The sequence below is a fragment of the Entelurus aequoreus genome, linkage group LG09, assembly GCF_033978785.1.
Source record: "Entelurus aequoreus isolate RoL-2023_Sb linkage group LG09, RoL_Eaeq_v1.1, whole genome shotgun sequence".
NCBI lineage: Eukaryota > Metazoa > Chordata > Actinopteri > Syngnathiformes > Syngnathidae > Entelurus > Entelurus aequoreus.
This window is the reverse complement of record NC_084739.1, coordinates 6,042,934-6,055,552: the sequence shown is the minus strand read 5'-3', so window position 1 is coordinate 6,055,552 and position 12,619 is coordinate 6,042,934. Positions and strand designations below refer to the sequence as shown.

The 12,619-nt window shown below is 39.7% G+C and overlaps 1 protein-coding gene across 1 annotated transcript in view; it reads left to right on the top strand.

Moving 5' to 3' along the window:
* The first annotated feature begins 2,001 nt into the window (after positions 1 to 2,001).
* The window catches only part of LOC133657082 (neuroendocrine convertase 2-like), a 69,159-nt gene continuing 58,541 nt past the window's right edge, over positions 2,002 to 12,619 (top strand). The window contains exons 1-2 of the mRNA XM_062058004.1: positions 2,002 to 2,337; positions 9,586 to 9,690. Coding sequence (XP_061913988.1) covers positions 2,131 to 2,337; positions 9,586 to 9,690 — 312 coding nt within the window. The 5' untranslated portion in view covers positions 2,002 to 2,130. The remainder of the gene's footprint in view (positions 2,338 to 9,585; positions 9,691 to 12,619) is intronic.

The following is a 12,619-nucleotide window of genomic DNA, read 5'->3' as shown; positions in this document are numbered from 1 at the left end:
CCACAATAGAAGAAGGAGAAAGTGTGGAATCCAATGAACCCTTGTACCTAAGTTACGGTCAGAGCGAAAACAGATACGTCCTGCACTGCACTCTAGTCCTTCACTCTCACTTTCCTCATCCACGAATCTGTCATCCTCGCTCAAATTAATGGGGTAATCGTCGATTTCTCTGTCCGAATCTCTCTCGCTGCTGGTGTAAACAATGGGGAAATGTGAGCAGCACTCCAGCTTGTGACGTCACGCTACTTCCGCTACAGGCAAGGCTTTATTTTTTATCAGCGACCAAAAGTTGCAAACTTTATCGTCTATGTTCTATACTAAATCCTTTCAGCAAAAATATGGCAATATCGCGAAATGATCAAGTATGACACATAGAATGGATCTGCTATTCCCGTTTAAATTAAAAAAAATCATTTCAGTAGGCCTTTAAATGTTTTTATTTATTGCCATATTTTTGCTGAAAGGATTTAGTATAGAACAACGACGATAAAGATCGCAACTTTTGGTATCTGATAAAAACAACCCTTGCCCCTACCGGAATTAGCGTGACGTCACAAGACAAAGGATTCCTCACAATTCCGCTTTGTTTACAATGGAGCGAGAGACATTCGGACCGAGAAAGCGACGATTACCCCATTAATTTGAGCGAGGATGAAAGATTCGTAGATGAGGAACGTTACAGTGAAGGACTAGAGTGTAGTGCGGGGTGTATCTTTTTTCGCTCTGACCGTAACTTAGGTACAAGCTGGCTCATTGGATTCCACACTCTCTCCTTTTTCTATTGTGGATCACGGATTTGTATTTTTAAACCACCTGGGATACTATATCCTCTTGAAAATGAGAGTCGAGAACGCGAAATGGACATTCAGTGCCTTTTATCTCCACGACAATACATCGGCGAAATGCTTTAGCTACGAGCTAACGTGATAGCATCGTGCTTTAACTGCATATAGAAACAAAAAAAAATATACCCCTGACTGGAAGGATAGATAGAAAATCAACAATACTATTAAACCGTGGACATGTAAATACACGGTTAATGCTTTCCAGGCTGGCGAAGGTTAACAATGCTGTGCTAACGACGCCATTGAAGCTAACTTAGCAACCGGACCGCACGGAGCTATGCTAAAAACATTAGCTCTCCACCTACGCCAACCAGCCCTCATCTGCTCATCAACACCTGTGCTCACCTGCGTTCCAGCGATCGGCAGAAGGACGAAGGACTTCACCCGATGCGTTTGGCGGCCCGGAGACGTAGGAAGTCAAGGTGAGGTCGGCGGCTAGCGCGGCTAGCGCGGCTAGCGCGGCTAACAAAGTCCTCCTGGTTGTGTTGCTGTAGTCCGCTGCTAATACACCGATCCCACCTACAGCTGTCTTCTTTGCAGCCTTCATTGTTCATTAAACAAATTGCAAAAGATGTCCAGAATACTGTGGAATTATGAAATGAAAACAGAGCTTTTTGTATAGGATTCTACGGGGTACCATAACTTCCGTTACTCGGACTTCGTCACGCGCATACGTCATCATACCGCGACGTTTCAGCCGGATATTTCCCGGGAAATTTTAAATGTCACTTTATAAGTTAACCCGGCCGTATTGGCATGTGTTGCAATGTTAATATTTCATCATTGATATATAAACTATCAGACTGGCGTGGTCGCTAGTAGTGGCTTTCAGTAGGCCTTTAAGGACCACTGCCTCGTACTGTTGTGAAGGAGCTGTCCAAGGTCCTGAAAAGTGAAGCAATAACTGGACACACCCGCCTGAGCTCATTGGACCACGGCACGTCACGCACACCCTCGCAAAATGAAATACAGACGTGGAGGAGGTAAGAAGGCGGAGCCAAGGATGCACGCGTTTGCCCCACGCAACCCACACACACACAACGAGACCCCCACCCGACCCGCAGCAGGAGAGGAAACACCAATTTCCAGGGGTCTCATCCAGGAGATGCGCGCGCAAAACCGGTGATTCCTCCCTCCTCCTCCTTATTATCCTCCTCCTCGTCATCCTCCTCCTCCTCATCCTCATCTCTCACCGGGAGCGTCCAGACGCCAAGAACGACGGCAGGCAGGGAGAGACGCGGTGGAGGGCAAAGGAAGGCATTGGCAATTATCAACCCTGGTCACGATGCGTGGATCTCCCCGCCACGGGACGCGCGCAGGGTGGACGCCGCTGCTGCTGCTGCTGCTGCTGCTGCCCACGATGCTGCTGGCGTCGCAGGCTGCGGAGAGGCAGCGGTCCACGGAGCACGTCGTGGTCCAGCTAAGCGAGGAGGCGCCGGAGGAGGAGGCGCGCCAACTTGCAGCCCAGTACGGCTACCAGAGTGCACGCAAGGTAAGTTGCCGGTAACCGACTGCTGTCACGCGTGGTGTCTTTGGCGGGCTCTTTTGGCTTTTTCTTTTGATTTCATTGCACTTTCTGCAGCCGGTGGTGACGTCACGTCCACCCCATGGCAGGGTTGGAGCGGGATGCTGTAGGAGGAAGCCACAAAAGCATCCCCGCTCAGTCTCTCTCTCTAACAACAGAAATAAACAAACAGAAAATACATGCAACCATTTTTTATTTACATGACAATCAATTATTTCATACAGCCTATCTTTTTTTTTATACCCCTTAACCCCCCCTTTCTATATCTCTCATGAGGAGCTGAACCTGCATTTTTTAAATTATCTATCTATCTATCTATCTATCTATCTATCTATCTATCTATCTATATATCTATCTATCTATCTATCTATCTATCTATCTATCTATCTATCTATCTATCTATCTATCTATCTATCTATCTATCTATCTATCTATCTATCTATCTATCTATCTATCTATCTATCTATCTATCTATCTATCTATCTATCTATCTATCTATCTATCTATCTATCTCACTTTTTCAAACTATGTATTTTTTGGTAGTGTAATTAAAAATGTACAGTATCATCTATGTGTCAATAAAAAAAAATAGACCACATACAAAGTATAGGTTACTGTAAATTACAAAAAAAACGTTTTCACAATTTGCAAAATAAAATGACCTGTATGTATTTTTTGTAGTATGTTTGTATATTTTAATAAATGCACAGTACTATCTGTGTGTCTATAAAAACACATACATGATCTTACATTTTTATATAATTTTTTTATACCCCCTTAAACCCCCCCATTGATTTTATATATCTCTCATGAGGAGCTGAGCCTGCATTTTTTTTAAATTATCTATCCTTCTATCTGTCTATCTATCTATCTATCTATCTTTCTATCTATCTATCTATCTATCTATCTATCTATCTATCTATCTATCTATCTATCTATCTATCTATCTATCTATCTATCTATCTATCTATCTATCTATCTATCTATCTATCTATCTATTTATCTATCTACCTATCTCACCTTTTCTTTCAATTTTTTTGGTAGTGTTTTTTTAATATTTTCATCAAATTTTGCATGTTTAAAAATGTACAGTACCATCTATGTGTCAATAACAAAAATAGACCACATACAAAGTATAGGTTACTGCAAATTACTCAATTTTTTTGGGACAATTTGCAAAAGAAAATGCCCTGTATGTATTTCTTGTAGTATTTTTCTATATTTTAATAAATGCACAGTACTATCTGTGTGTCTATAAAAAAAAAACACATACATGATCTTAAAGGCCTACTGAAATGAAATGTTTTTATTTAAACGGGGATAGCAGATCCATTCTATGTGTCATATACTTGATCATTTCGCGATATTGCCATATTTTCGCTGAAAGGATTTAGTAGAGAACATCGACGATAAAGTTGCAACTTTTGGTCGCTGATAAAAAAAAGCCTTGCCCCTACCGGAAGTAGCGTGACGTCACAGGTTGAAAGGCTCCTCACATTTCCCCATTGTTTACAATGGAGCGAGAGCGATTCGGACTGAGAAAGCGACGATTACCCCATTAATTTGAGCGAGGATGAAAGATTTGTGGATGAAGAACGTGAGAGTGAAGGACTAGAGTGCAGTGCAGGACGTATCTTTTTTTGCTCTGACCGTAACTTAGGTACAAGCTGGCTCATTGGATTCCACACTTTCTCCTTTTTCTATTGTGGATCACGGATTTGTATTTTAAACCACCTCGGATACTATATCCTCTTGAAAATGAGAGTCGAGAACGCGAAATGGACATTCACAGTGACTTTTATCTCCACGACAATACATCGGCGAAGCACTTTAGCTACGGAGCTAACGTGATAGCATCGGGCTTAAAAGCCTACTGAAATGAATTTTTTTTATTTAAACGGGCCTAGCAGATCTATTCTATGTGTCATACTTGATCATTTCGCGATATTGCCATATTTTTGCTGAAAGGATTTAGTAGAGAACAACGATGATAAAGATCGCAACTTTTGGTATCTGACAAAAAAAAGCCTTGCCCCTACCGGAAGTAGCGTGGCGTATTCAGTTAAACATTTCCGCAAAGTTCCCTACTGCTTACAGTGATGGCGGCCAGAAGTGAGAGCGATTCGGACCGAGAAAGCGACATTTCCCCATTAATTTGAGCGAGGATGAAAGATTTGTGGATGAGGAAAGTGCAAGTGAAGGACTAGTGGGGAGTGGAAGCGATTCAGATAGGGAAGATGCTGTGAGAGGCGGGGGTGACCTGATATTCAGCTGGGAATGACTACAACAGTAAATAAACACAAGACATATATATACTCTATTAGCCACAACACAACCAGGCTTATATTTAATATGCCACAAATTAATCCCGCATAACAAACACCTAGGTGTTTGTTATGCTAGCTCCTAGCTCCTAGCTTCTAGCTCCCATTCATATAACCCGCCAATACAATTCAAACACCTGCACAACACACACAATCACTCAGCCCAAAGGACCGTTCACCTAACCCAAGGTTCATAAAGCTTATATATTTACCCAAAGTTACGTACGTGACACGCACGTACGGGCAAGCGATCAAATGTTTGGAAGCGCAGCTGCGTACTCACGGTACCACGTCTGTGTATCCAAATCAAAGTAATCCTGGTAAGAGTCTGTGTTGTCCCAGTTCTCTACAGGCGTCTGTGTATCGAAGTCAAAGTCCTCCTGGTAAGAGTCTCTGTTGTCCGAGTTCTTCGATCTTGACTGCATCTTTCGGTAATGTAAACAATGAAACACCGGCTGTTTTGTGTCGCTGACTTCCCTCGCAAAATACTCCGCTTCGCACCGACAACTTTCTTCTTTGCTTGCTCAGCTTCTTTCTCCATAATGCAATGAACAAATTGCAACAGATTCACCAACACAGATGTCCAGAATACTGTGGAATAATGAGATGAAAACAGAGCTATTTTGTATTGGATTCAATGGTGTCTGAATACTTCCGTTTCAACGATTGACGTCACGCGCATACGTCATCATACATAGACGTTTTCAAGCGGAAGTTTAGCGGGAAATTTAAAATGTCACTTTATAAGTTAACCCGGCCGTATTGGCATGTGTTGCAATGTTAAGATTTCATCATTGATATATAAACTATCAGACTGCGTGGTCGCTAGTAGTGGCTTTCAGTAGGCCTTTAAATTTTTATATAGTACAAAAAAAAAAAGATTTACAATTAGGAAAAAATGCACTGTATTTATTTTTGTAGTAATTTCCTAAATTTTAATACAATTGTGTATGTTTAAAACATGCCTGGTACTAGCTATAAGTCTATAAAAACACATGTATGAGTTTAAATGACTAAATTGCAAGAAAATATTAACAATTGGTAAAGAAAATGCACTGCATGTATTTTTATACTATTTTTCTATACTTTAATAACATTGAGTATATTTAAAAAAAATGCAAAGTACTATTTATGAGTCTATAAAAACACATACATGATCTTAAATTACTATATATTACAAAAAAAGATTTACAGTTAGGAAAAAAATGCACTGTACCTATTTTTGTAGTACTTTTCTATATTTTAATAAAATTGTTTATATTTAAAAAATGCACAGTACTATCTATGAGTCTAAAAAAACATATCCATGGGTTTAAATGAGTAAATTACAACAAATTATTGACAATTGGTAAAAAAAAATGCACTTTATGTATTTTTATAGTATTTTTCTATATTTAAATAAAATTGTGTATATTTAAAAAATGCACAAAAACACACAAAGAGCTTACATTACTGTAAATTACAAAAAAGTGATTGACTATTGGTAAAAAAAAAATGCCTTGTACGCATTTTTGGTAATATTTTTATGTATTTTAATCTAATTTTGTATATTTGTGTGTATTTAAAAATGCACAGTACTCTCAGTATGTCAAAAACAAAACCACATAGAGAGCTTAGGTTACTGTATTTTACAAAAACACATTGACGATCGGTAGAAAAAAAACACGCGCCGTCTCTATTTTTGAATATTTTAATTAAATTTTGCACAGCTAAAAATGTACAGTATTATATATGCCTCTATAAAAAAGATCATATAATGTGAATCCATTTTTTTAAAACTAAAAGTTACGCAAAAAAATTGCATATATTTTTAAAAAATATTTTAATAATTGTTTGTACATTTAAAAAAATTACAATTATCTCTATGTGTCTATAAAATACACATACAGGTAATATCACAAAAAATATATATTTTTAATCATTTTTTTTGGTATTTAATTTAGTATATTTTTTAAAATGACTTCAATAAAACTTCAAAAAATAGTATTATAAAAATATATTTTTCATCCCTCCCACACAAACACACTCCTCCATCCCTGCATGACATTTCTTCCCGCCTGACCACACGGCATGAAATACTCCGCTAAGACGTGCAAAAATACTAACAAGGCTTTTATGGCGGCTGCCTAAAACCATGATTGCCACCCTTTCTTTGACCGTGTGAGGGCCTGCCAAAATAGATTGGTTGAGGAGAGTGGGGGTGGGGGGGTGGGGGGGGTGAGTGGGTGTTGTTGTGCAGGCAGTGAGGCGTGTGAGCTTCCTCCGACTCCCGGCGCCGGATCATTTCTCTCCATCGGGGCAAAAAAAAGAACGTGTCAATCTGCACTTTATTATTGTCATATTTGCTATGCAGCATTTTTTTTCTCTTCTGATTGCCGGTTCATTTTCTTGTACAGTAGAACACCCCCCACCCCCTCTTCTCCTCCCTCGCTCCCTCCCGCCTCATCGGTTATGTAATCGGCGGCTATATTTGCCCGGGTGGGATATGCACCATTAAACAATGGCGGCAGTGTTTGAACTCCCTTCCATTGTGGCTTAATTAACAAGTGGACGTCAACACGAGAGTCCATGTGCAATTTCTGTTCCCCAACCCTCGTTGTCGTTGCCGAATAACATTCATGGCGAGGGTTGACCTGCCACCCGGGCTGTTCTCAAGCGTAAGGGGGGTGTTTAATCCAAGCACGGAGCCTCGGGGGGGGGGGGCGATGCATCTCATTTCCAGGCTCTCCAGATGCATTAGGCTCGATTCCAGCACGGGGCCTTAAAATAGAAAAAAAGGACCCCCACCTTTTTATGAAAGCCTGGAAATCAGTGCCCTTGTCCCGTGCCCTTCCTCCATCTTTGACGATGACAAGCCGATTGGTGCACACGTTCAACCCGTTCTCATATCCAGCACCTTAACCCTTGTGTGATGTTCATATTGTTGTTACCCAGCCAGGCCTGGCCCTAACCAATCTGGCGACCTAGGCAAGATTTTAGGTGGCGCCCCCCCCCCCCCTCCCCCCCACATCGGCAGTGAAGTGTATATACTCACAAGAAACCGAATAGCTTTGTCTTTGACCTTTTTTTTTACTTAAAGAAAGCAAATTAACATATTATATGAGAATGTTATGTTATGATTATCTTTAACCGAATCATAGCAGTGCTCAAATTAAAAAACAGCATTCCCTCTCATGTGATATTGCTTAATTAACATTAATGATGTGCACTTCAACAACTAGGCTTACAACTATACCTAATATATAAAGGGGTGGAAAAGTGACTATTACCTGCAGGGCAAACATTAGCTAACCAGAAGGCAATAACAATGTAAACAAAAAACACCTGCTTAAAAGATGTAATACAAATGTCACTGAGGAATGTAAGGTGGTAGTACTGTAATTACCTAACGTTACATTATTATTTTCCATAAAAATTTAGCCCCCTCCACAATATTAACCCGACGTTTAAAACAGAACTAGCTATTTATTGATTAGCAATTGCCGAATCATGTAACATTAGCTTAATACTATCACATTCTGTAACAGACAAATAATTTCATGTAGGCTTACGTTACCTACCCGCTACCTCTGTCTTTTTCTCGTTTCTCCTCCTCTTCTTTTCTATTTTTTCTTCCCTGGGCACCTGACAGTTTTGGCCGTTTTGACATCTTGTGTTGATTTTTTGATGTGGTGACGTCCATAAAGAGTCATGATACGGGAAGGGAGGGGGCGCACCGTGCGGGGGGAGGGGCGTAATGTTGTAACAAATAATATTTCTATTAAATAGGCTTTACTTTGCATTTTAATTAACATGGGATTATTTTTTGTATTTAGAAATAACAGTACCAACTTTTTTTTTTTTCTCCAACATTTGTGGCACTGGCGTGGCGCCCCCTGATGGACAGCGCCCTTAGCATTTGCTTATACGGCCTACGCCACGGGCCGGCCCTGTACTCAGCCAGCGTTTGTGGGTCTGATGGACCCGTTGCATTTTGTGGCTTTTGATGCCTCACAATCAAACACTTTTATGTTAAAATACTGAACAGATGTTTACCTTATCCCAATAAACATCTGTTCAGTATTTTAACGTAAAAGATTGTGAGGCGTTAAAAGCCACGAAATGCAACGGGTCCATCAGACCCACAAACGCTGGCTGAGTAACAACAATATGAACGTTGCACGGAAAATTTCTCCGCCAGTTTCTGCATCCCACAGGGATTCTTTTTTTTGTGCGGTTCCCACACAAGGTTGCAACATTGTTGGTCAACACTGTCTGCTCTCTTTTTCTCGCACATTTTGATCCTCTGATTTTCTGTGTACCTACACTCTCTGTCCTCCTCCTGTCTAGGCCTGCTGTGTGTGTGTGTGTGTGTGTGGTACACATAACATCAATTTCCACACTTTTATTAGCCCCGGGTCCAGTGGACCCGGACATCTTATATGTAACTATTTACTGTTTTAATTGGTTTTACCCTTTAAAATAGTTTTTAATCATATATATTTTTTTGTTGTTTTTATATTGGTTTTATATTTATTTATTTTCTGTTGTTATTCAGTCATTGGTGGAGCTAAGGATAATATTTCAATATTGTTTTTAGTATTGTTTTTAATATTGTTGTGCAGCACTTTGGAAACATTTTTGTTGTTTTTTAATGTGCTATATAAATAAAGTGGATTGGATTGGATGTAATAGAAATGTGTAGGGGGGGTGGGGAGGGTGTATGGTGTGTGGTCATTAAATATGTATTCTGATATATGTTCTTCACAGAAAATGAGCCAAAGTCAATGAGTCTCAGTTTGAAAAATGAATTAATTGTATCATTTTTCTTTTAATAAAAAATTAAAAGGGGTCCCACGGACCCGAACACCACACCACTCACTGTATGTTTTTTTTTTCTTCCCTTGTGCAGGTCACCTTTGGAAAGGGGCTCTACCACCTTTACCCCCAGGACTCCGCCAAGAGACGGAGCAAACGCAGCGCTCGCGGCAGACAGCGGCTCCAAAAAGACAGCCGGGTACGAGCTTTATTTTGCACAACGTGGCTCTCCGTTGGCCCGCGACCCCGAAATGGGACAAGCGGTAGTAAAACGGGTGGATGGATGGATGGGCTTCCCATTGGGAATGCGGTCAAGCGAGGTTTTATAAGATACAGTAGCGAGGGGATTGCATCTGGCAGCGTTCGTCGCGGTTTACCTGACACACGAAACGTACGCAAAGTAGAATGTGTTTTGTGGCAATTCCGACTTTGCTAGGTAGAGTGGCGCTTTCCCTCATTTTCAGCAGACTGCATTGCAAAAAATGTTTAACCGCCTGTCTTCCTCTCACGCGAGATCCACCCAGGAATTGGGGCCATATGAATCCCTTCACTACTGTACAGTGTAAGATTGAACAGGATTTCAAAGCATTTGATAGTATTTTATCGCAGTAAATTGCTGTGATAAAAATGTATTGTAATATGATTGTTACAAATGATGATGTCCTTATATTTTACAGCAATTAATGTTATCGTAGTCCTCTGTACTATCACAACAAATGAATATAAATTCCCTCTTGTACAGTAAGTGGTGGTATGTTGATAAACCCATGGATTAATTCACTGCAAAAAATATTTTTTTTATATTTTAATAACATTGTGTATATTTAAAACATGAACAGTACTATCTGTGAGTCTATAAAAACACATACATGATCTTAAATTACTATATATTACAAAAAGAATATATTTACAACTAGGAAAAAAAATGCACTGTATCTATTTTTGTAGACTTCTCTATATTTTAATAAAATTGTTTATATATTAAAAAAATATGCATAGTACTATCTTTGAGTCTATAAAAACACAAGTATGGGTTTAAATTATGACTATAAGTTCACTTTTGTACAGTAAGTGGTGGTATGCTGATAAACCAATGGATTAATTCACTACAAAAAAACATTTTTCATCTATTTTAATAAAATTGTGTATATTTAAAACATGCACTGTACTATCAATGCGTCTATAAAAACACATACATGATCTTAAATTACTATATATTACAAAAAGAAAAGATTTACAATTAGGGAAAAAAAGCACTGTATCTATTTTTGTAGTACTTATCTATATTTTAATAAAATTGTTTATATTTAAAAACAAATGCATTGTGCTATCTTTGAGTCTATAAAAACACATGTATGGGTTTAAATTATGACTATAAGTTCACTCTTGTACAGTAATTGGTGGTATGATGATAAACCAATAGATTAATTCACTACAAAAAAACATTTTTCCTATATTTTAATAAAATTGTGTGTATTTAAAACATGCACAGTACTATCTGTGAGTCTATACAAACACATACATGATCTTAAATTACTACATATTACAAAAAGAAAAGATTTACAATTAGGAAAACAATTCACTGTATCTATTTTTCTCTGTATCTATAATTCACACTTTTCTGTCTGCACACCGTGTCTGCTTGTAAGTACTCTGGGTGTGCACGCTGCCGAACATGCTCCACTGCTCATAAAACCAGCAATGTCACGACCGTTTTTGATTCATTAGTCAAATGCATTAATTCTTTAAAGCGATTAGTTTCCCACTAATTGCATCACTTTTTGGTCAAAATTTCTTTTCATTTTTTCCCCCCCAAGTTTGCTGTGAAACTTCATACTAATTTAATAATTTTTTTATCCATTCATTGGATAAAAGCTCACCTCTGTGCATTCACGCACAGTATAAAACATTTGGTGGACAAAATGAGACAAAGAAGGAGTGGCATAAAACTTGTATTTCTGTGGGAAAAAAATGTACATGTAAACAAACTACGGTGACGGGGGGTGGGGGGGCGGCATAGCTCGGGTTGGTAGAGCAGCCGTGCCGGCAACTTGAGGGTTCCGGGTTCGATTCCCGCTTCCGCCATCCTAGTCCCTGCCGTTGTGTCGTCGGGCAAGACACTTTACCCACCTGAACCCCCCAGTGCCACCCACACTGGTTTAAATGTGACTTAGATATTGGGTTCATCCACACCAGACTCTGCCATACTAATTGAATGATTTTTTATCAAAATTTCTTGTCATCCCCCCCCGCCCCCAAGTTTGCTGTGAAACAAACGTAATTCATACTAATTGAATTATTTTTTTATCCATTCATTGGATAAAAGCTCACCTCTGTGCATTCACGCACAGTATAAAACATTTGGTGGACAAAATGAGACAAAGAAGGAGTGGCATGAAACTTGTATTTCTGTGGGAAAAAATTGTACATGTAAACAAACTACGGTGACGGGGGGGCGGCATAGCTCGGGTTGGTAGAGCGGCCGTGCCGGCAACTTGAGGGTTCCAGGTTCGATTCCCGCTTCCGCCATCCTAGTCCCTGCCGTTGTGTCGTCGGGCAAGACATTTTACCCACCTGAACCCCTCAGTGCCACCCACACTGGTTTAAATGTGACTTAGATATTGGGTTCATCCACACCAGACTCTGCCATACTAATAGAATGATTTTTTATCAAAATTTCTTGTCATTCCCCCCCCGCCCCCCCCCCCAAGTTTGCTGTGAAACAAGCGTAATTCATACTAATTGAATTATTTTTTTATCCATTCATTGGATAAAAGCTCACCTCGGTGCATTCACGCACAGTATAAAACATTTGGTGGACAAAATGAGGCAAAGAAGGAGTGGCATAAAACTTGTATTTCTGTGGGAAAAAATTGTACATGTAAACAAACTACGGTGACGGGGGTGGGGAGGGGCGGCATAGCTCGGGTTGGTAGAGCAGCCGTGTCGGCAACTTGAGGGTTCCAGGTTCGATTCCCGCTTCCGCCATCCTAGTCCCTGCCGTTGTGTTGTCGGGCAAGACACTTTACCCACCTGAACCCCCCAGTGCCACCCACACTGGTTTAAATGTGACTTAGATATTGGGTTCATCCACACCAGACTCTGCCATACTAATTGAATGCTTTTTT